Source organism: Pseudoliparis swirei, chromosome 14 (assembly GCF_029220125.1).
Source record: "Pseudoliparis swirei isolate HS2019 ecotype Mariana Trench chromosome 14, NWPU_hadal_v1, whole genome shotgun sequence".
Classification (NCBI taxonomy): domain Eukaryota; kingdom Metazoa; phylum Chordata; class Actinopteri; order Perciformes; family Liparidae; genus Pseudoliparis; species Pseudoliparis swirei.
The window spans coordinates 8,459,682-8,483,383 of record NC_079401.1 but is presented as its reverse complement, the minus strand read 5'-3'; the positions used below and the strand labels follow the sequence as shown (position 1 = coordinate 8,483,383).

The 23,702-nt window shown below is 44.3% G+C and overlaps 3 protein-coding genes across 6 annotated transcripts; all 3 read right to left on the bottom strand.

Moving 5' to 3' along the window:
* Nucleotides 1-7: 7 nt before the first annotated feature.
* nfkbiz (nuclear factor of kappa light polypeptide gene enhancer in B-cells inhibitor, zeta) lies at nt 8-5,604 on the bottom strand. 3 transcript variants are annotated; one of them, XM_056431157.1, is made up of 11 exons: nt 5,236-5,604; nt 5,050-5,114; nt 2,994-3,073; nt 2,419-2,684; nt 2,233-2,338; nt 2,011-2,157; nt 1,365-1,428; nt 1,129-1,292; nt 937-1,047; nt 676-843; nt 8-459 (listed from the first exon to the last, which is right to left on the bottom strand). In XM_056431157.1, the coding sequence occupies exons 2-11, from the start codon at nt 5,078-5,080 to the stop codon at nt 421-423; spliced, it is 1,176 nt and encodes a 391-aa protein (XP_056287132.1). In that variant the 5' UTR covers nt 5,081-5,114; nt 5,236-5,604; the 3' UTR covers nt 8-420. The 3 variants fall into 3 exon arrangements, with proteins under 3 accessions (XP_056287132.1, XP_056287134.1, XP_056287131.1); XM_056431159.1 differs by lacking the exon at nt 5,236-5,604 and adding an exon at nt 3,320-3,387 and having other exon boundaries at nt 5,050-5,229; XM_056431156.1 differs by lacking the exon at nt 5,236-5,604 and having other exon boundaries at nt 5,050-5,229.
* A 95-nt stretch (nt 5,605-5,699) lies between these two features.
* On the bottom strand, nt 5,700-19,651 carry gk (glycerol kinase). 2 transcript variants are annotated; one of them, XM_056431155.1, is made up of 20 exons: nt 19,480-19,651; nt 18,817-18,890; nt 18,616-18,722; nt 18,425-18,502; nt 18,247-18,326; nt 17,876-18,013; nt 17,682-17,791; nt 17,202-17,268; nt 9,338-9,373; nt 9,181-9,248; nt 9,051-9,093; nt 8,888-8,968; nt 8,708-8,786; nt 8,512-8,608; nt 8,333-8,417; nt 7,970-8,090; nt 7,444-7,587; nt 7,245-7,331; nt 6,797-6,883; nt 5,700-6,716 (listed from the first exon to the last, which is right to left on the bottom strand). In XM_056431155.1, exons 1-20 carry the CDS (start codon nt 19,570-19,572, stop codon nt 6,706-6,708), a joined length of 1,686 nt encoding a protein of 561 aa, XP_056287130.1. In that variant the 5' UTR covers nt 19,573-19,651; the 3' UTR covers nt 5,700-6,705. The 2 variants fall into 2 exon arrangements, with proteins under 2 accessions (XP_056287130.1, XP_056287129.1); XM_056431154.1 differs by lacking the exon at nt 5,700-6,716 and having other exon boundaries at nt 6,780-6,883.
* Nucleotides 19,652-19,906: 255 nt separating this feature from the next.
* On the bottom strand, nt 19,907-22,888 carry LOC130204533 (uncharacterized). The gene is made up of 5 exons (XM_056431337.1): nt 22,829-22,888; nt 22,251-22,537; nt 20,598-20,864; nt 20,371-20,511; nt 19,907-20,279 (listed from the first exon to the last, which is right to left on the bottom strand). The coding sequence occupies exons 2-5, from the start codon at nt 22,522-22,524 to the stop codon at nt 20,113-20,115; spliced, it is 849 nt and encodes a 282-aa protein (XP_056287312.1). The 5' UTR covers nt 22,525-22,537; nt 22,829-22,888; the 3' UTR covers nt 19,907-20,112.
* Nucleotides 22,889-23,702: the final 814 nt, after the last annotated feature.

The following is a 23,702-nucleotide window of genomic DNA, read 5'->3' as shown; positions in this document are numbered from 1 at the left end:
TCGAACACCAGATATAAACCTTTAATTACATTGTTCGAAAACAATTCAAATACAAACGTCACAATAAAATGTAGTACATGTCAGTGTTTCTAAACATAAATGGCAAAATAATAGTTAAAGCACATGCGCATAGCATTTCTACTTACATTAAACCAAAAATAGTTGACTAAAATTAAACTACTTTAGTTAAACAATTTAGCCCTGCATAACTGAAAAATAGCAATTGCAGACTATCTGCATTGCTATCTTAACATACCACCTTCAAGGTTAATTTGCAAAAAAACACAATGTCTCCTGTTGTGCATTACATGGTAAATAACAAATTCATGTTTCACAGAAACAACCAGCATCTGCCTTGTTTTGGCAAATAATAATATGATAAGATTGGACTGTCTGACTGACAGTGTTTCTGAGCTTCACTTAAGCTGTTAAATGTTTCCCTTTCAGGATCCTCCGCACCTGGAGAGATACAAGTGAATAATTAAAACATGCACCATCATTTATAATGTTAGTGAGATTATTAGGCATAATTTGCAACAAGAATCATATTGCATAAGAGCATCTTGGGAGTTTTTCCTGATCCGATGTGAGGTCCAGGGATGTCGTATACAGATTGTAAAGCCCTGAGGTCAATTTGTGATATTGGGCTATGACGTACTCATTCACCCAGCCTACCTGTTCCCCAATGGGCCCCTCTGGCGCGAGCTGAGCAGGCGGCTCGTTCTCCAGGTTCCGGGCCCCGGGGTCTGCGCCTCTCCTCATCAGCAGCCTCACCGCTTCCACCTGCGCGTCGTGATTCTGCAGCGCGCTGACGACGTGCAGCGCCGTGTTCCCACTGAAAGTCTGAAACCAACAGAAGAGTCACAAGCATTATTTACCCCCCCCCCCCCCCACTTCGGATTTAGTTCAAATATTTTTTATTTTTTTACAAATCACCTGAACATTGACAACCGACGATGAAGAGGGCTGCGCGAGGAGCACCTTCATAAGCTCGACATTCGCCTCCTCCGAGGCCACGTGCAGACACGTCCTCCCGCTCTTCTGATCCTGCAGAAACACATTGGAGGTTTACAAAACAAACAAAAAAAGGCCTTGGAAACATAACCAAAATGCAGCTGCAATGGTCACCTTTGTCCCGCAGGAGGCGCCCATGAGCAGCAGCGTCTTGACGCACTCCTCGGACCTCCCGGCCTTCTGCAGCTGCTCCTTGGCCTCGGACGCACAGCGGCTCCTCCGCCCCCCTCTCAGCGCCGCGTTGTGGGTCAGCACGGCGGCGTGCAGCGGCGTTAAACCTCCAGACAGAGCAGAGAAAGTCAGTTCACATGAAGCGTCCCGCTCGGCTTCTCTGGATGAGATGGACTCACCCTCATAGTTGAACATCTCGATGTCAATTGGCTGCCCGCTGCCCGTCAGGGTCCTCCAGATGCTCTGAGGACAAATAAGCATCAACGAAACCGATCAACCAGACGATCGGTGCACCTAGTTACACAGTGTGTCTTATTTTGAAGTCCCTGCCTCTCGTGTCAACCGTTTCCCTGCACTTCCTTCCCTGTGATTGGCTGCCCTGCTCCAGCAGGGACTTCAAAATAAGACAAACTCCAGATCATGACAGTTTATTGAAGTAAAACTATGGATTTATAATTTACTTTAGTTGTCGGAAGTCTAAATGTGGGTGTACATTTATATGGAGGTGTTGGGGGTTAGTAAAAGCGTGTAAATATATGTCAGCGTACATATGTTGCGATAGATCAACCGACCTCTATAGAGATGGCAACGGTCTGGTCCAATTAGTCACCAGGGGGAGAAAATGAGCTCACGTGTTGGCGAGGGGGCGGGTGGAGACCGGGAGAACCTTTGCGTGGTGGAGGAACGGCATCCCAACACACACACTGACCCAAACTAGTTCAATCCCCTGGAGTGGATCTTCCAAATGATCAAAACCTTTTTTTAAATTTTGTGCCAAACTGACGTTGAATCCCATGAATTCGGCCTCGACGGTCCACCCCTCACCTGGAGGCTCAGCCAATGGCCTTTCTCCGCACACACGTGCAGAGGCGAGCGGCCCCAGCGGTCCCGGGTGTTGATCTGGGCTCCGAGGGTCAGCAGGTCGTGGACGATGAGCTGCTGGTCGGCGGCGGCCGCGACCTGGAGAGCCGTCTGTGTGCAGAGAGCAGCGCCGCCGCGTTACACGAGCGCTCATCGCCGACCCGGCGCTCTGCGGGGTCTCGGTACCTGCCCGTTGTGCTCCCTCGTGTCCAGAGAGCCCCACGGAGACATCTTCGTCGCGAGCACATACGCAAGAGCCCGTCTCTCTTGTGCCACTGCCACGTGAAGGAACCTGGCGAGGAGGGAGACGTATTCAAAATGGTTTCCATCGAGCTTCACGGTTCTTGTCGTACTTTAGCCGTGGGTACGCACGTGTCACCGTCCGCATCTTGCATGTAGAGCGTCTCCGGAGCGACGCCGTCAAGCCTCCGCAGCTCTCGCTGGATTTGCCAGTGAAACAAAGTCGGAGCCGGCTCGGCAGTCGGCGCCACGCGTCGGCGCTGTGCGTTCGCGTGGCCCGGGAGATGACCCGTGACCTGAGAGTTCACCGGCGCCGGAGGAGGGCCCACCGGCTCCTCGCCGCAAGCTTCAAACGTCGCACGTTTGAACGGGTGCACAGAGTTCCCGTCGTTCCATTCCTGAAAGAGAAGCGCTCCCGAGCTGCGGTTTAAGTCGTGATCGATCTGACATGGGCCCTGTGTGTGTGTGTGTGTGTGTGTAGGAATGCTCCAATCCCTTCTTCCTCATGAGGAACTAAAGACTCGTGTTCATCCATATCTGACCCTTGTGTTTTTTTATCCATCCACGTTCTGGTTCATGCGTTTTCTAGACTTTAACACAGCTATGTTGAACTTATTTATTCACCCTGATGTCATTCTACCTTTTCCTGTCCCCCCCCCCCCCCCCCAAGCTTCATGTGTAGCCTGGTCAACTCGTCCTCCACTCACCTGGCGTCTCATCAGCAGCAGTTCTTTCCTCTGTGAAACCTGGAAGTATTCCGGCGGTCTGGGATCAGTCATATAAAAGCCTGGGGGGAGGGGATATGGAGGACTCAAAATTACTTAAGTATAAATAAATAAATGCATGAATAAATAAATAAATGTATAAATAAATATAGAAATGAATGAATATAAGTTATAACTCAACAGGACATCATTAAATAAATGTATTTCTACATTTCTGTATTCCTTCATGTATTAATATCTCTATTTATGTGTCCACACGTATTTCTTCATTTATTTATGTATATTCAAATGAGCTGGGCGGTCCGAACCTCATTGTTGAACAGGATTGGTCAAGTCAGGGAGCAAGACAGAAGCAATCGATCCCTAGCACTTGGACCTGTAGATGAACAGCGTTTATTATGCGTTCTTGTCTGCACATTCTAAATACTACTGTTGTTCAGTCACGGAATGTAATTTAAGGATGTTTTCAGCCGAGAAGTTAGTAGTTTAAGCATCAAATCTGTGGTCGGTTTATCGAGATTCAGCCTAATAAGGATATGCGACGTGGAGCTGTCTAGGCTAACTTCTGCTAACGGTTAGCTGAGCGAGTCAACTTCAGCATCAGGTGCATCACACTCCTGTGACCAATCATGCTTTAGACAGAGGTTCGGACCGGCCCAGCTCATTTGAATATACGGACACGTAGATGTCACACATAAATAAATGAAGAAATACGTGTAGACACATAAATAGAGAAATAAATGAATGAAGAAATACAGAAATGTAGAAATATATTTTTTTAATGATGTCCTGTTGATTTATAACTTATATTTATTCATTCCTGTATTTATTTATTTATGCATTTATTTATACATTTATTCATGCATTTATTCCTATATTTACCTTTGCATTGAAAATGCCGGAAGGTTATGTTTTGATCGCCGTGTATATATATATTTTTTTGTATGCGTGTTATTCGCAAAACTCAAAAAGTATTGAACCGAATCACATGAAATTTGGTGGGATGATTGTTTATTATCCGGGGACCAGTTGATTAGATTTTGGGATCGATCGGGTCAAAGGTCATGAACAGGTCAAAATCTTTCGCAGAACTCAAAAAGTATTGAACCGAATCGCATGAAATTTGGTGGGATGATTGTTTATTATCCGGGGACCAGTTGACTAGATTTTGGGATCGATCGGGTCAAAGGTCAAGGGTCATGAACAGGTCAAAATGTTCTTGAATCGCATGAAATTTGGTGGGATGGTTGGTGATTATCCGAGGACCATTTGATTAGATTTTGGGATCAATCGGGTCAAAGGTCAAGGTCAAACTCTTTTTTTACCATAGCACAATACATTTTTGTCCAATTGGCATGCAACTAATGCCAAAATGTTCATAATTCAATGCCCAATCTTGTGATATGCGAAGGTATGCGCTCTACCGAGTGCCCATTCTAGTTATTCATGCATTTATTTATACTCAATTCATTTTGAGTCCTCCATAGGGGGAGTGATACACAATCATGAATTGACATTGTACAAAGGAAATAGTTGGCAAACAAACCGGCGGGGGGGGGGGGGGGGGGTAGAATAATTCACATCCTTGACTTTAAGTATTTGACTCGATCATACAAAGTCCTGAATTCAGATTTGTACTTGAAATATCCTCAGAGTGCTATAATGGACATTATTAGATTTAATTCAGAGTAAAAATGCCCTAAAAACATTCAAGCAGATACTATTTAGAGGATTTGTGAAGGGGCCATTGTTGTGTAAGGTTTTACTTTCATAATGGTTAAAATGACATTCCCCCCCCCCCCCCCCCCCAACGTTGAATCTGCTTAAAAGAACATTTAAAAAATAACTTCAGTTTATTGTTTGGTTAGTTTGCAGTCGTGTTGTAAAGTGTTCTCTAATGTTGAAGTTTAACTCGGTGGACTTCCTCATTTCCCCTCCGCCTTGAACACCAAACGAGTGGGATCAAAGATACCAGCTCGGGTTTCAATTTCATAATCATAAAAAACATTCATATCCCACCATAACAGCAACAACTGACCTTCATCGTTGTGGTTGAAGTGTGTCTCCATTGGCACGATGAGTCTTCCTCTGGCTTCGTCCCCTCTTGGATTCAACATGTAGAGGAGTTATTTAATTACACTTGCAGGTTCTTCCTTCTCACACACACACCTGGACACACACACCTGGAATGTAAAGTGCAGTACTAATGAAACGCCTGACTCACCTGTGTGCCACTTTAAATGTAGAAATACCCAAACACCTGACTCCACTTCCTGGAGGACTGGTTACTGACGTTAATCTCTAATCAGTTTCAAAATAAAACTCTTAAATGTGACGAAGAAGCATTAAAATAATCCTCGATCGGGGTTTATTCACTTTCTAAAATCACGAGTCAGCATAAAGTCCTCCCCTCAGCCGATAAACCAGGTATTGAGGGTCAGTAAATATGCAAATGAGTTGCATATGAGAACAACCTGCTGTATATCATTAACTCTTGATATCCGTTGTTAGGGAGTTGAAGGGGGCGGGGCCAAAGTGTGGAGACGTATTGTTTATTTATTTATTCTACATGAAACCAGTGCTTATCAAATGTCACTTTAATGTTTGCCCTCAGTCCTCCAGTTTCATTTGAGCATGTAAGGTGACTCGTTTCCATTGTATTCAACTCATTCATAAACACACATTAAGTTGTGGTTACACCCCAAAAGAGCACATTTAATACACTTCATCCCTTCGGTTGAACAAGTGACTTCATGAATGTGCAGAGCAAACAATAAATACACATTAGTGACCTCATCAAGCGTAACAATTTGTTTTTCCTTGGTTTAAATCTCCCTTTTGAATTGTGTCTTCATTTAAAAGGTTTAATATAAAAAGGTGCAATAAAGCTGATCACATTTTTTTTAAAGCTACGTGCAGTTACCAGATTTTAACAAATTACATCAACATCACACATTTTTCTGTTTTGATGATCATATATAGACACAAACTGGAGATTTTAACCATAATAGGTCAAGAAAAAAGATTTTCTGAAGATATGATCTACAAAATAAATCACCTATTAACAGCTGCTTCAGTTTTTGATCTTTGTCGCTCCACTTTGGGAGAATGTTTAAAGACGACTACATGTGTCTTTTTAGGTCTTCATATTTTCTGTGTGTTGATTCATCGTTGCCCGTCTTCACATATTTTACATTTTACAGTTTAAGAACATGACTACGAATACAAGAGCTTTCTCTAAACGAAAAAAAACTCAGTACTCAACTATCACTTATTTTCATATCTCAGAAAACTCAACATTTTCATCTTAATCCCAACTGTTAGAAAAAATATAGATTAAACTCCGTGAGTAGACAGATCCCACAAGACAAAAACATAAAGTGCTGTGTGCCTCAAAGTGGAGGCTTGAAACACTCCGAACGCAGACGGGACACACGGCCGCTGGAAGACCACAGAACTGAGAACCCATCGGTACCATAAACATATCAACACGGGGAAGAAATTAAATACTGCATGCACACTCGTGCTAAAATTAATCTCTAATGTATCAGAGAAAGATACAGGACCAAAAAAAGAAGAGAATAAGAGAGTATAAGTCGTTGTTGTCCTGGTATTGGGTAATGCAGCAGCAGCGGGTGGTGGTGGTGGTGGTGGTGCCGGTCCGGCGTGACGAGCGTTCGATTCCTCCACCAGTCTAGTCGGGGCCTGTCGGCGTAAACCGGGAACATTTGGTGAGTCTGATAATTAATGTGACTGTACTGTTACTCATCACGAGAGACGCTGACCTGCGAGGTATTTGGCTCCGACGAGCATCAGCAGGCTGCCCATGACGTAGAGGCCCAGCGGGACGCTGCTGAAGATACTCGGCTCACCTGGAGGAGCACGCGGAGAGCGGTTACCCCGACGACGACCCCGCTTCAAGGGCCGACTTAGAACGTGTTTATCCGGAGACGCTTTTTTTTGGCGTGTCAATGTTAACCGTTATGATAAATTCAGAATTGACATTAGAAAGCAGGTGAAGCCTCAAACATGCAGTTAGAGGATAGAGCGTCGACCCCTCCACTCACATTAAACAACACCTTCAAAGCACAGAACCATTGTTTTAAGAAAGGACAACATGAGTGTTCACATTTTGGTTTCATGGTTTAAATAATATTGTAGTTAAAAAGAAGGGGTTGACACACACACACACACACACACACACACACACACACGAGTCCCTGAACTGCCTACCGTTTCCGTTAGCAACGGGCTCCGTCGTCTCCCAGTTCATGGATTTCTGAACCGCCTTCTTCCACCGAGCGTACCGGAACTCGCTCTCTGCAGACGCACAGAGGCCTTTTTACCTCTCAAGCACAGGCAGGAAGTACAGTACACACACGGTACACACACGGTACGCGTGCAGTACGGCAGCGGCGGCGGCTCACCGTACCTTTGGGGTTGATCTGCGGCTCAAACATCTCCGACGTGACTTCGCTCAGGTCCTCGGGGTTCAGGCTCCACACGCTCACCCCCTCCGCCGCTCCCGCCGCCATCGCCACGCCGAGAGCCGTGGTCTCCGGCATGGACGGCTTCACTGGAGACGACATCGATCACAAGAGAAACCAAAATACTCAATACTCATATTCTTTAGTCAGTCATAACTACATTGATGCGTTGCTATGGACTCATTCTGGCAATCTAGCTTTGTAAACAATACTTTTTACTGCATGTTGACACAAAGATACAGTCATGAGAAGCAGATGTTCAGTGAGTTATAAGTAATGCATCGTGTTGCCAGCAGAGGGCGATGATACTTCCAGTGTAGCGCCATAACGTTTGGTTAGAAAATGACGAGTTTGTTTTATATTCTTTGTGCTGGAAAAAAAATGTAGCCACATGCAAGGAAAATTCATCTCGTTGATTATGATCCCACGGTTAAAGCATCACACATGAGAAGACATGAACGGCCGTCTCACCAACAGGGATGCAGAGGATGTCGGCCTGCAGCTGCATCAGCAGCCTGTTGGACGTCATCCCTCCGTCCACCTGGAGCTGAGTCAGCGGAATGCCGCTGTCCTGGTTCATGGCGTCCAGTATCTGCATTAAAAAATACATATATTTATTATTAATACGACAGAAACACCTATAGAATTATTATGATATATGGTTTTTGTTACAGGTGATTTTCACACCAGAGTCAAATTGATAAATGAAATTAGGAATGCCATTTTCAGCTAAATCTGAGTATTATACAAGTTGGTTGGGGTTAGTTTACAATAATGAAGCGTGTGCATCATGAGCTGCAGTATCGTCCAATCAGGGAAGCCGAGAGCGCTCACCTCTTTGGTCTGGAAGCACACGGCTTCCAGTGCGGCAAACGCCACGTGCCTCTTGTTGGTGAACTGAGTCAACCCACAAATGATCCTGTGGGTCAGAGGGTTGGGGGGGGGGGGGCGTAAATACCCAGAGACCAGCATCTCAGTGTTGACCACTCTGCGGACGAGGTCTTGGGACTTACCCTCTTGCACTGGGCTCCCAGTACGGAGCGTAGAGGCCGGAAAAAGCCGGAACGAAATAACAGCCGTAGGACGTACCGACTGACGCAGCCAGCTTCTCTAAATAAATGGAAAGGAAAGGGAACTTCACCTTTTATATGATCATTTGAGTCAGATTAACCGACACCGAGGATGTCACGTGGGATTATTATTCCATACCGAGCTCTTCGGCTGATTCGATGATCCCCAGATTGTCCTGCAGCCAGCGGACCACGGCTCCGCAGATGGCCACAGAGCCCTGGAGACGAGTAGCGGAGGGGGAATAAAACAAATTTTGCGGTTAGAAGGACTAAAAGCGTTCACAGAAAACAATGAGAGGAATATCAGTGTTTACGATACCTCGAGTGCGTAGCAGGCGGGTTGGTCTCGACCGAGTTTGTACGCCACGGTGGTCAGGAGGCCGTGGTCGGACATCACGGGCTGCGAAACGACAGAACAGAGAAATATGCAACCGTGTGCAAAATGATGTCATCGCTAACACCACAGTGTTTAGTGTTTTTACCTTGGGTCCTGTGTTGCGCAGGAGAAAGCAGCCAGTTCCATACCTGAAAGCCCAAAATAAATCTAAACTACTAGAGCGAGAACTCATCGGTTTGAAGAGAAGAAAATCAAAAGTACACAGAGCCACTCACGTGTTCTTCGCCTGTCCGTCCTGAAAACACATCTGTCCGACCAGCGCGGCCGACTGGTCCCCGAGACACTGGGTTTGAATGACAAACATCCGTCAGGTGAACATTGAACGCCTCAAAGGCTTCAGAAGCCGGGGAGTCAAAATAGAGATGAACTTACCCCTGAGATGGGGATCCCCGAAAGAGCTCCAGATTTCTGCCAAGAGAAAAGATGAAACTTGTTTTATAAGCAAGATTAAAAGTCAATGCTGGTTATAGAACATAACTGCAAACTCATGAGGGGTGAAAAAGGTGACAACGGGGTGGGGGGTCCTCTGCTCTGACTAAGTCAGTGCCCACAAACCCTTCTAATAAGAATATAATAGATGTTTGTATATATATATACATACAAACATATATATATATATATGGCCGCCACACCTTGGAATATTCAGTAATATTTATTTTGCATGGGCCCAGGTGTGAATAGGAGCGAGGCCCATTCAGAGAAATCTCTACGTCCCACTTGAGCGACAATCACACAGGTTAACAAGTCCCACGTTACACTATTTTACAAATCAAGTAACTTCCTGAATTGTGTGCACTTGTCGGACACCGTAATTTTCTCTGGCCCTCTCCCAAATTTGCAGACAGACGAATTGTATAGCCGAATGTCGTCTTTCAACCGCTGGCTGTCGAGGTGGTGCCCAGCGAATAATGTGGGCTACGTAGACAACTGGAAGACTTTCTGGGGAAAACCTGATCTGATGAGGAGAGACGGCATCCATCCCACGTTGGACGGAGCGCGTCTCATTTCTGCGAATATGACCAAGTTGATCACCGGACTTAATCCATGACAACCCAGGGTTCAGATCAGGAACCGGGAGCAGAGTTGTAGTTTAACACCCTTCTCTGCTCTTACATTCGAGCAGTTACCCACCCATGACTTTAGAGTAGAGACTGTGTCTGTCCCACGGCCACTTCAATTAAATAAATCAAAAGTAAGCAGAAGAGGAGTCGTACACAATAACCTTATACAAGTTAACACCATTATTTCAGCAGTGCAACAAAATAGGTCTATTAAATGTGGTCTCCTAAATATTCGATCTCTGTCATCTAAAGCTGTGTTACTGAATGATTTAATATCAGATAATCACATTGATTTATGTTGCCTCACTGAAACCTGGCTGAGCCATGAAGAATATGTCTGCCTGAATGAATCGACTCCTCCAAGTCATATTAATACTCACATTCCTCGAGGCACCGGTCGAGGAGGTGGAGTAGCAGCCATCTTTGAATCGAGCCTATTAATTAATCCTCAACCAAAATTACACTACACCTCATTTGAAAGCCTTGTTCTTAGTCTTTCACATCTAACCTGGAAAACACTACAGCCAATTCTATTTGTGATTCTGTACCAGCCACCAGGTCCATATTCAGAGTTTATATCTGAATTCTCAGAATTTATATCAAGTTTGGTTCTTAAAACTGATAAAGTTATTATTGTTGGAGATTTTAATATCCATGTGGATGTTGATAATGATTGCCTTAGTGCTGCATTCATCTCCTTGTTGGACTCGATTGGCTTCTGTCAGAGAGTACAGAAACCCACTCACAGCTTTGGCCACACGCTTGATCTTGTTCTTACTTATGGCGTTGACATTGAGCATTTGAACGTCTTCCCACAGAATCCTCTTCTGTCAGACCACAACCTCATAACTTTTGAATTTATACTACCGGAGTGTACTCCGTTAGTCAAAAGTTTCTACACCAGATGTCTAACTGACAGTGCTGTAGCTAAATTTAAAGAAGTGATTCCTTCTGTATTTGATTTGATACCACGTCTCAATATAACAGAGGACTCCTGGTCTAACTTTAGTCCGTCCCAGATTGATCATCTTGTTGACAGTGCCATAGGCTCTCTGAGAATGACACTGGACTCAATAGCCCCTCTGAAGAAGAAGACAGTGAGGAAGAGGAGGTTTGCTCCCTGGTATAACCCTCAGACCCGTAAACTAAAGCAAACGTCACGAAAGCTTGAACGCATATGGCGTTCAACTAATCTCGAAGAATCCCGCTTAGTTTGGCGAGATAGTCTTAAAACATATAAGAAGGCCCTCCGTAATGCCAGAGCAGCCTATTACTCATCAGTAATAGAAAAAAATAAAAACAACCTCAGGTTTCTCTTCAGCACTGTAGCCAGGCTGACAGAGTCACAGCTCTGTGGAGCCGAGCATTCCTATAAACCTCAGTGGTAATGACTTTATGAACTTCTTTAATGAAAAGATTGTAACTATTAGGGACAAGATTAATAATCTCTTGCCCATAACCAGTGCCAATCTGTCTTCAAGTGGAATGGCCTTGGAAACCGCTGTATGCCCTGGTGTATATTTGGAGGGCTTTTCTCCCATCAACCGTGACCAATTATCTTCAACGGTTTCTACTTCGAACACGTCTACCTGTCTCTTGGACCCCATCCCGACGAGGCTGCTTAAAGACGTTTTGCCTTTAATTGGCGGCTCTCTATTAGATATTATCAATGTGTCTCTGCTAACAGGCCACGCACCACACTCCTTCAAGGTGGCTGTTATTAAACCTCTCCTGAAGAAGCCCACTCTGGATCCAGAGGTATTGGCTAACTACAGACCGATCTCTAACCTCCCTTCCTCTCCAAGATCCTTGAGAAAGTGGTCGCAAATCAGTTGTGCGACTTTCTACATCATAATAGTTTATTTGAGAAATTTCAATCAGGATTTAGAAAACACCACAGCACCGAGACGGCACTGGTGAAAATTACAAATGACCTCTTAATGGCAGCAGATAAAGGACTCCTCTCTGTCCTGGTCTTGTTAGACCTTAGTGCTGCATTCGACACCATTGACCATGACATCCTGTTACAGAGACTGGAGCAGTCGATTGGCATTTCAGGCACGGCACTAATTTGGTTTAAATCCTATTTATCAGATCGATCTCAGTTTGTATTTGTAAACGATGACGCCGATAACCACCAACGTTAATCACGGAGTTCCACAAGGTTCTGTTCTTGGACCAATTTTATTTACCTTATACATGCTTCCTTTGGGCAATATTATCAGGAAACACTCCATAAACTTTCATTGTTATGCAGATGATACTCAACTATATTTATCGATAAAACCAGAGGAGAGCAACCAACTCGGTAAAATTCAAGCATGTCTTAAAGACATAAAAACATGGATGACCTGCAACTTCTTGATGTTAAACTCAGACAAAACCGAAGTAATTTTAATCGGCCCTGAGCACCTCAGAGATCAATTATCTGGTGATGTGGATTCTGTAGACGGCATTGCCCTGGCATCCAACACCACTGTAAAGAATCTTGGCGTTATCTTTGATCGGGACTTGTCCTTTAACTCCCACGTAAAGCAAATCTCAAGGACTGCATTCTTTCATCTACGTAATATTTCAAAAATCAGGCACATCTTGTCTCAAAAGATGCAGAAAAATTGGTTCACGCGTTACTTCTCGAGACTGGATTACTGCAACTCCTTATTATCAGGCTGCTCTAATAAATCTCTTAGGTCCCTCCAGTTGATCCAGAATGCTGCAGCTCGTGTTCTCACTAAAACTAAGAAAAGAGATCACATCACTCCTGCACTAGCTGCTCTGCACTGGCTCCCAGTAAAATCAAGAATCACTTTTAAAATTCTTCTCTTAACGTACAAAGCATTGATTGGTGCTGCACCATCATATCTTAAGGAGCTTGTAGTACCATATTGCCCCACTAGAGAGCTACGCTCACTAAATGCGGGACTACTTGTAGTTCCTAGAGTCTTAAAAAGTAGAATGGGAGCCAGAGCCTTTAGTTATCAAGCTCCTCTTTTATGGAACCAGCTTCCAATTTCAGTCCGGGAGGCAGACACAGTCACCTCGTTTAAGAGTAGACTTAAGACCTTCCTCTTTGACAGAGCTTATAGTTAGGGCTGAATCAGGTTTGCCCTGGTCCAGCCCCTTGATATGCTGCTATAGGCTTATAGCTGCCGGGGACGTTTTAGGATGCACTGAGTACCTATCTCCTCTTTTTTCTCTCCTTAAGGATGAATTTTCATCTCTCAATCACACGTTACTAACTCTGCTTTCTCCCCGGAGTCCTTTTGACTTCACGTCTCATGGGGTCATCGGACCCTATGAGACGGCATAGATCCTATCTGCCTGATGGATCATCGAGGTCTGGGTCGTGGAATTCCTGCTACTGACTACGCCACTGTCCTGTTGAGACTCCGCCCACTCCTCCTCCCCACCGCCATCTGCCTGATGGATCGTGGAGGTCTCCATCGTGGAATATGCCTACTATGAACTATTCATACACTCTGTCATATTCATTACCTTCGCATTGAAAATGCCGGAAGGTTATGTTTTGATCGCCGTGTATTTATTTATTTATTTGTATGCGTGTTATTCGCAAAACTCAAAAAGTATTGAACCGAATCGCATGAAATTTGGTGGGATGATTGTTTATTATCCGGGGACCAGTTGATTAGATTTTGGGATCGATCGGGTCAAAGGTCATGAACAGGTCAAAATCTTTCGCAGAACTCAAAAAGTATTGAACCGAATCGCATGAAATTTGGTGGGATGATTGTTTATTATCCGGGGACCAGTTGATTAGATTTTGGGATCGATCGGGTCAAAGGTCAAGGGTCATGAACAGGTCAAAATGTTCTTGAATCGCATGAAATTTGGTGGGATGATTGGTTATTATCCGGGGACCATTTGCTTAGATTTTGGGATCAATCGGGTCAAAGGTCAAGGTCATGGAAAGGTCAAACTCTTTTTTTACCATAGCACGATACATTTTTGTCCAATTGGAATGCAACTAATGCCAAAATGTTCATAATTCAATGCCCAATCTTGTGATATGCGAAGGTATGCGCTCTACCGAGTGCCCATTCTAGTTGAATGTATTTTAACTCTAAATCTGTCCTTCTGTACACATTACATCTATTGCATCTGTCCATCCTGGAGAGGGATCCTCCTCTGTTGCTCTCCTGCAGGTTTCTTCCCTTTTTTTCACCCTGAAGGGTTATTTGGGAGTTTTTCCTGGTCCGATGTGAGGTTTTGGGGCAGGGATGTCTATGTGTACAGATTGTAAAGCACTCCGAGACAAATTTGTAATTTGTGAAATTGGGCTATACAAATAAACTGAATTGAATTGAACACTTTTTTAATTTCTAAATTATTTTAGAAAGTAATTCCTTTTGTTCCTTATTTGATCCAATAATATATAATAAACCTTCCCACCCACCCTGTCTGTGATATCCCATCAGAGGCCTCCACCCCGGGAAGTGGCTGAATGGAGAAGGGGTGGGGGGGTTTCTGTGAGATTCACACACTGAATTCCTGCTGGAAATCACTCTATATACAGACTCTGGTTCGGTGCTCCGTGACGTCACTAGCGAGTAGCGACGTCACAGCACAGAACCAGAGTCCTTACATGTCACGTGACAATGTTTCCATGGTGACGGACAAGGTCACGGAGATCGAAGCACTGACAAGAAGTGAGTTCCACCAGGAAACCTGTTTAAACTTTATATGCATGTACATGTTGTGGATGTATATATGTACTTATGTGTGCATACTACTGTTTATATCTGTCACGGGACACAACATGTAACTATCTAATCTTTCATGGAACAATGTAATTATTAGGCCAGCAGAATATTGTACAATGGTGGTAAAACGCTAGTGCGCGATTAACACCCGCTAGCTAAACGGCGCTAGCTTTAATTAACTGTCTTCACTTTAACTTCTACAGTTAATAACTGTCAAAATATAAAAGCGAGCGAACATAACATTAATATATATTTGGTGCTTATGTACGTTTTTCACCCAAGAGACTCGCATCAACAGCTGCGTCACTGTCTCTGTTACGCTGGTCTAACTTGTTTGTTTAAGACAAGAATTACGGCACCAGTCATGTCAAAACCCGCTACTGCCCCCTACTGGCGAACACAAGTATAACAATATTTAAAAATCATTCAAATTAGGAAAAATGAAAAAGTAGCACATCTTCAAATTTAAGAAGCTGGAACCATAAAATGTTTTTTAAATTATTTAAAGTGAAATTATTATCAATTTTTTCTTCTTCTCTTAAGCAACTAATTGATTAATCTAATAATATTTGTAGCTGAACTTTGGTAGTTTTACAACAAAATGTATAAAGTAGAAATATTATTAATGATATAATGATAGTAATAAAACATGCGTTGTCATTATATATCATATGGTTAAAGTCATTCATAAACCAACTTCCCTTTCTTTGGCCTGAACAGCAAGGACTCGTGAGCTCTGCTGAGCCATGACTCTGTTCCTTGAGTCTGTTCTGCCTCTCCTGGCTGTCACTAACATTATAACTTCTATATGATACCTGCCATAAATATCATACCAGAATTCGATAAAATACCATAAAAACAATACCAAAAATACGATACTGGTAAATGTGTCTATAATAGTAATAAATAAAACATCTGTATGGTTCACTTTTTACCAACTTTTTCAACACTTAACAAATGGCAGTATTATAAGTATTAATACAGCCAGATATTAATGAAACTACATGGTCCCATCATAGCATTGATTATACACTATGAGGCCTTTAGTCAGTATCTGACCAGAGGATACAGAGTTCATCAGGATGAGCAGCTGTAGAGTTACACAACTTTACAGACTTTCTGCCTTGGAGACAGAACTGAAAATTTCACTTCTGGAATCATCTTTTTTTTAAAGCTGAAGACTTCAAGTCTCAAAAGCTCCGCCACTTAACGCCACTCGCTGTGAGCGCTGCGCGGTGTGTGCAGACAGCTTGACACGGAGCAGCGCGTGCGTTCTGATCGCTCTTTTAATGAAGTATTGATACTAAAAATATGCTAAATCATATCGTGTTTATCGTACGGGTACTTTGTTAGCATCGCTACACCGTGCAGCGCGACAGCAGCAGATGTAGCGGACTAACATTCAAGCTAACCTGAACCCCCCAAACGCTGTGGAGATCTTAACGCTGATTGGCCGAGACGCGACACGTCCCATCAAAGATGTTTTATTGCGAAGAGCACCACTTCACACTTTCTCCGTGTCCCACTCCAATCTCATAAACGCCGGCCGGCCAGTTGACCCCCCCCCCCCCCTACCCCAAAACAAAAACTCTTCGGATCTACACGATTCACTTGGATGACCTATTTTGATTTCAAAACAAGTTTGCAGGTATGATAGAAAGAAGAAAAGTGTAGACATTGTTTTAAACCGACGATGTGCCTTTTCCCTCCCAACAGAAAATAAATTGAAAGATTAAAACCGTGAACTTAAAACATATTTGACGTCAATAGCAATAATCAAACGACTAGTTATTTGACAACAGGAGGCCAAATAACACACACATACAGACTCTAATCTCCCCCACGTGAAGAGTGTGAACCTGTGTACATGAACATCTCTTCACTCCTTCACATGGGGGTGAATCTCTGCTTTGGTGAGATTAAATTAAAAACCGTGCAAAAGAGTGAAGAGGTTTTTTTTTTCCGGGACAGCGGTGACAACCAGCCACAGAAGCAATGCGGGGCAATGAGGAGCATCAGGTACATGTCCAACACGAATGTCTGTGATGAAGCTACGCTGAATAAAAACATTTAAAACATGTTCCCCATTTCTCCGCTTGTTTATTTGTTTTTGGGGATGTTCTTCGAATCTTGGAAATGCATGTGTGATGTCGTATTTGCCTCCACCACAGAGACACAGCGGGACAGGTTACTGTGCATGAGGAGGAAGAGGATGTGATGACGAGTATTACTTAACCGGCTAGAACAAATTTTCTACCAGTAGAGAGGAGAGACAATGGCACACAGAAGAAAAAAAGAGCCTAAAATAGTTTCTTAGTCCACCGTCACGCACTTAAAGCAGAAATCCACTCTTTCAACACAGCACGACGCACAGCAATGACATCATTAGGATCAAATGTGAATTTGATAGACTCCTTGTAAGAGTGTATTTGTGTTATGTGTCTGCATGCTTACCATGAGACCGTAGATTTCTGATGAGCTCCTCACTTTGGGCAAGATCTCCATGGGAATACCAAAATATCTGACGGGAAAGAGCAGGAGCACCATTAGTTATAGATTTAAAAAGTGTTTGGACCATCTTGGTTCAATTTAAACTAGATATTTGATAAACATGCACGATTGTAAATGCAGAATTAAGGATCATTTGAGCACTGAATTTAATCGTTTTAACACTTTTCGTAAAGTCTTGGATTTATGATATTTTCTGGTTTGTTCCACGTCTGTCGTCTCTCAAGTTTGACTCGTTTTAATTTCCTATTTCACAGTTTTTAAAGTGTATTATCTTTGTGTTTATGTGGTGAGTCTTCTATGCTGCCATCTCTTGTAAAAGAAGTATCAAATGGGATTATCCTGGCGACATAAAAGATACATTAATTTAAATACAAATAATTAAAAACATCAGGAAAAAGTCTAAATGACAGACGGATGTCGTACTTGCAAAGTTCTGGGTCCCAGTCCAACGTGTGAATGTTAAACAACATGGTTCTGCTGGCGTTGGTCACATCCGTGCAGTGGACGCCGCCCGACTTGCCCCCGGTCAAGCACTGAAAGATACAAACACACATGGGTCCAGTTTTACTCCCGTCAGCTGCAGCTAGTCACACGACGTCTGTGCAGCCGCCACTCACCCAGATGAGCCAGGAGTCCACGGTGCCGAACATGGCGCGGTGAGACACGACGGCTTCGTGGACCTCGTCCACGTTGTCCATCAGCCAGCGAAGCTTCACCGCGCTGAAGTAAGTGCTGATCGGGAGCCCCGTCTTGTGCTGGACAACGACATGAACCACTCAGCCAGGTCGACATTTCAATATCAAACGTGTAGGAATGAAAGATGACATTGTGGGATGAACTGGAATTCCACAAGATTCAATAAAAGTGGCATTAAAATAAAAAAGGCACGATTATAAAGCCTCATTAATGTGCAAAAATGTCCTTTAACAAAATAAAAAAAGGCAACATTTCCAGTAAAAAAAAGAAGAGAGAACCGAATGTAAATCACCTTCCAGTGGTTCTTATTCCTTCCTGGAGTTTTGTTAATAAGACCTTCAACTGTTGCTTGAGTCCGCAGGTCTAGCCAAACTGAAGTTATTTCATAGAAACAGAAAAAAAAGAAAAAAGTCATTAGTTTACATGAGTAAACAACGTTACCAGGACAAAAGGAACCGCAACTACTTTACCAATTGCATTGTAGAGGGGCTCCCCGGTCTCTTTGTCCCAGACGAGCGTGGTCTCCCTTTGGTTGGTCACTCCAATAGCTGGACACACAGATTTTTTTTAAAGATTTGAGATCAATAACGCCTCTTAGAGATGAATGAGAATGTCTTGAAGGCAGCAGGCGGAAGCATGAAGCCTTCATGTGAATGAATACCTTTAATGTTCGAGATGTCGATGTTGAGCTGGGTGAGCTTTTCACACGTCCGCTCCATGCACTCGTACACCGACTGCAGAATTTCTTTGGGGTCTTCCTCCACCCATCTGAAAAGAAACAAGGCAAAAATATAAAAAGAAATCTGATAAAAACGCATTTCTGAATTGTGCGTGCATCTTTTAAGGAATGCGTTTCCCTCACCCTTCTTTGGGGAAACTCTGTTTGATTTCCACCTGATGATGGCTGAGGAGCTCTGCTGTTTTTGAATTGAACACCTTCAGAAGACAGAAACGAGCCAATAACACAACACTTCAGAGAGAGAGGTGACTGAACATGCCTCGTGTCTGGTAGTTCAGTGTGGATTTCTGATTTCCCTTCATTTAACTTAAAAAACAGCATTTTAGGGATGAAACTGCTCAAGTATGTATTTATTTGGTATCATTATGACTCACGTCTCCAGTGAGAATGTGCCATATCAGGTGTAAGTTAAGACACAGCTTCAATAATTCAATTCAATTAGTTTTTTTGAAGTCACAGTTCAATTAAAATATATCTTTCTATTAAACGTCACCGTATATGTTTAATCTAAAATCCAAAATATGTGGCCATGCGTCTGGTTTGTGTTGACTTATGCCAATACAAAGATATATCAGCCACACCTAGAACACACATAACACATCTGTTCCTTCTAGTTAAGAGAGCAACAACTCAATGAACTAGTTTATCTATTCTTTCAATAGAGTGAAAAGTAAAACTAATGTATGGATGGTAGCGACAACCAGAGGGCACACGTATGAAAACACACCCAAGGACACCGCGAGCTGTCGGCACCGTAGAGCCGCACGTCGCTCCGGTTGAACTCACCAGAAACCGGGTGGAGCTCGTGCCCTGGTCGATGGCGGCAACCAACGGGCCGAACGTTATCCGGTGTGAGGACGCGGCCATGTCGCCGTTCATCGGCAACCCGAGAGCCGGTGGCAGTGAGCTGGATTAGAGAACCGAGTATCAACACCGGCAGAAACGGCTTAAAGCTAGAGGAATGCGCGGGGTCCGTCGACGGCTTTCATCGTACGCGTTCGTCTGTCGCACAACGATGACGCGGACAGTCGGCGGAATGGGCGCCACGCGTTCCGCGCATGCGCATCCAAAAGTTAGATGTTCCGACGTTTTCAGCGGGGCGGTTTGGACGAGGCGATTTCGGCCAAACCGTCATCTACTTTTTTTCTTCTTCTTTCTCTGTCCCTGAGGCGTCCGTCTCCTCCCGGGGCTCCAGAGACAAGAACGGAGAGGGTTATGGAGCTCAATCTTTATTTAAAAATGCAGCCGCACACACACATTTCACATTTCAGAGTACACAGACTAGAAGGAGAAGATGCTTGATGAAGATGAAGATGTGGGCACTGATCCCACTGGCCTCCACACAGAGGTATTTCATCCCGCTTTCATTCCCACGTCACAATAAAATAACCCTTCCATGTCCCCCGGGTGGCAGCCCCGTCACAGCAGCGGGAGCTCGGGGGCCTTGAGGAGTTCCCGTCCCAGTCCGGACTCTCGCAGGGCGAACAGCGTGACGCCCGAGCTGTACGCGGCCGGGATCGTGACGTGTGCCGACTTGGGTCGATCGGGCCCCTGCTCCTCCTCGAGGGCCATCTGCCTCACTTGACCTGACGGGGCAGGGAAACCAATTGGATGAGAACACTTTTATTTTTTGAAAGGGATGGAAAGTCTGCGTAAACCTTAATTAACGGCGGTTACCCTCGATATCCAGGGCTTTCCACAGCGGGTCAGACAAACTGGACAGACAGCAATCCGGCGTCAGTCTCTGCAGGACATCCTCTCGACGAATCAGCAACACCGATTCACTGCAGAGTCTCTGGTGCACCTCTTCCTCGCCTCCTGAAGAGTATATATTTATACGTGCGTGTGTGTGTGTGTGTAGAAATTCTGTATAAATGCCCGGGGAGAGAATTCTCCATACTCACCTACATCTAAAGGGTTGGTCATGAAAACGGCGCCGGGTGCGACGCCGAATACGAGCTGATGGTGCCAGGCGTCCGGCACCTCCTCCCCCTCGGGCACGGCCAGCTGCATGTTCATGGTCGCCACCGGCACGGCGCCCTTTCGGATCCAGCGTGCGAGCCAGGGGACCAGCCCGACCCGCCGCCGAGGGTGAAGGTGGAAGAAGCATCCCGCCACCTTCCCTTCGCTGGCCTCCTGCGCGCCTCGGATGAGCTGCGCGTGAGTCGCACCTAGAAGCAAAGGGAGGAATCCACATTTATTTTCATATCCTAGGGAGACAGCACCGACATTAGATTTGACTCAACCTAAAAACCCGGCGATTGCAAAGTTTGTTTTCCTCTCAGAGTTTGAAGACGGCTGGAGGTCAACGCCCGAGATGTCGACGCAGAAGACGGTGGTAACGGAGCCCAAAAGGTCAATTACAGTCGCTCCTCTGAGGGACGTAAACATCTTTGTCTAATTCAAGAGGGTGCTTCTGAATTTGCCTGCTTGGCAGTGCAGCCAGCTGTCACTACGGGTTCTCGACATTCAGCCGGGGAGTTATCGTCTCGGCGAGCACCGGTGACACCCAGAAAGGTCTGGGGAGCCCGGCGGGGAGGTGCAAAGTCATGCTTTATGTATTCATATCGCATCACCTACAACGGTGGCAGGGCAGCTGGGCGAAGTGTTTAAAGCCTAATATCCGACAATTTAGCAAAGTTTAGTCCACTTGAATTCAAACAGATCTAATAAATCCTTTTAAGGGTTTCTGTCTGAACTCGGTCTTCCACACACACACACAGCAGTGCTTCACCTCGGGTTACAGTATTCTCTATGCACTGTGTTGTATCCATCTATTAATTAATGTAGTGTATTTATTTATTTACTGTATTTATTTATCAAAATCAGACAAAAATGACATGCCTTTGTGTAGATACGATTTGGCCGTTTAGTTTAATAAAAGAATAAGGTGGAGACCCTTAGATTACTTCTGTTGTAATCTGGAGCTCTAGAGAACATTACAGGGGGGGGGGGGGGGGCGGACCGCCGCCCTGTTTTAATGGTCGGGGAAACACTGCACAGCTGTCAGTAACGCTACCCTGCTGGTTGTTTATGATTTAATTTTCTTCCCGTATAAAAGATAATATTTCAGTGGTACATTTATTACCGTGCAAGGAATAAAATGTGCATTATTTAATCTGCGTCAAAGCTATATTTCATTCACAGGCATGCTGGGACCTCGGTGGGAGGGTAAGTAGAAAAACTTCGACAATTAGGTATCAAAAGTAAAAGTGTCTTACCAATATATACATTTTATATACTGTATAATGTACTCACTAAAAAAGAAAAGTTCCCCACAAAACAATGAATTCCCGTTTAATTTGCAATTTTTCCATTTTCTTTATTTCATGTATTGTATTATTGTGCTTTAAAAAAATAAATTTAAAAAAAGTTATATAAAAAAGAGAAAGGAGGTGTGGCTGTTCCACATTTGGAGATACTTTCACACTGTTTAAATGAGGCCAAAGTGTTGCGTAACATGGACACACTCAAGTAAAGTACAAGTACCTTGATTATGTACTTCGGTGTGCAGTACTTGAGTAAATGCCCCGCGGCTCGCTCTCCTGGACATTTACCGGCTTGGCTCCGGGACAGCAGGTAGTCGGGCAGCGGGGACTCGGGCCTCCTCAGGCGGGTCTGGACGCAGCGGTCCGCGTCCTCCGGGGCCACGTCCACGCCGAGGGCCTTCAGCACGTCCACCACGGCTGTGGCCCCGCAGGTCGACGCTCCTATCTGCTGGGTCTGCCTCTCCACAGCCTCCTGGATGGACCACAGCATTGCCTCCTCTCCCTCCTCTTCCTCCTCTTCCTCCTCACCACCTCCATGGACCTGCTCACACACTGCCTCCATGAGAAAGCCTCACCTGGAAAGAGGGGGTTTGAGGTTAGCTCCAAACTGTACATACCTGTCTGCAATCACCTGTGCACCAATCCATGACGCGTCAGGTTAATGTCCCCAATTAAATGGATAAAAACAGCCTCTGAATTCATAACTTGCAAATGATCATCCTTTTCTGTGAAACGTATGCTACCAAACGTCTGTTTGTGGTTCTAATCTGAGTCAGGAGTCTCTTTCTTATATGTCTAACGTTTATTTCTCTTTACGATTATTTGTCTTTACGCTTATTACAGTCTCAATAAGTCATTTTCTTTACCATCTCCCGAAGAAGCAGGTAGCAGGTAGGTAGCAGCGCCGCTGTACACGAACAAGCAAGTGCGCATGCTCAACGGTCACGTGATCACGCTTCGGTGGTGTCTCTGCGGGGTTGGACAGAGAAGCACAGCCGCAACCTACGCCCCCTAGTGGTGGCGTAAAGCCATGACAGAAGAAGAAGACGAAGAAGAGAGAAGCATGGTAAACAAATGATACAGTCACATATATGGACAGTATTTCAATAAAAAATGTAAAACATATGATATAGAAACATTTTAATCGTATTTAACTACAAATTAAATAGAACTAGATTGGCGAATAAATTACAATTATCTCCAGAATACATTGCAATTGTCTTGATTAAGTTTCTTGCTATAACAACTATATTTTCAAGGAAGTTGGATTTCAGCAATATGATTATTGTTATTTATTTTACAAGGGCGAATTTGTTGTGAGGTTACAATATAAATAGTAAGACCAGTAATATCATTTAAAATGTGTATTTCTAAAGTATTAGAGGAAACTTTCGACCATAAGTTTGAAGAATACACCAACCATTTTGTAATACTTTACAAATACTAACATGAGAATTGTTTCAGATCCCCCCCCCCCCCCCACCCCACAAAGTTGAGTAATTGGAGCGCAGGACGTCCTGGGTCAGTTCCCCATCCGGCCAGCAGAGGTCAGTGTTGCTGCATCGAAACGGAGCTCTGTGGTAACGCAGCATGTATACAGAACATATGGTCACAACCTGGCCTGTGTTGCTGACCGCCACCTCCTCCATCGTGTGTGTGTGTGTGTGTGTGTGTGTTTTTGTGTGTGTGTGTGTGGGGGGGGGGGGGGCATCAGGACTGCATACCCGGATTCATTTGTTC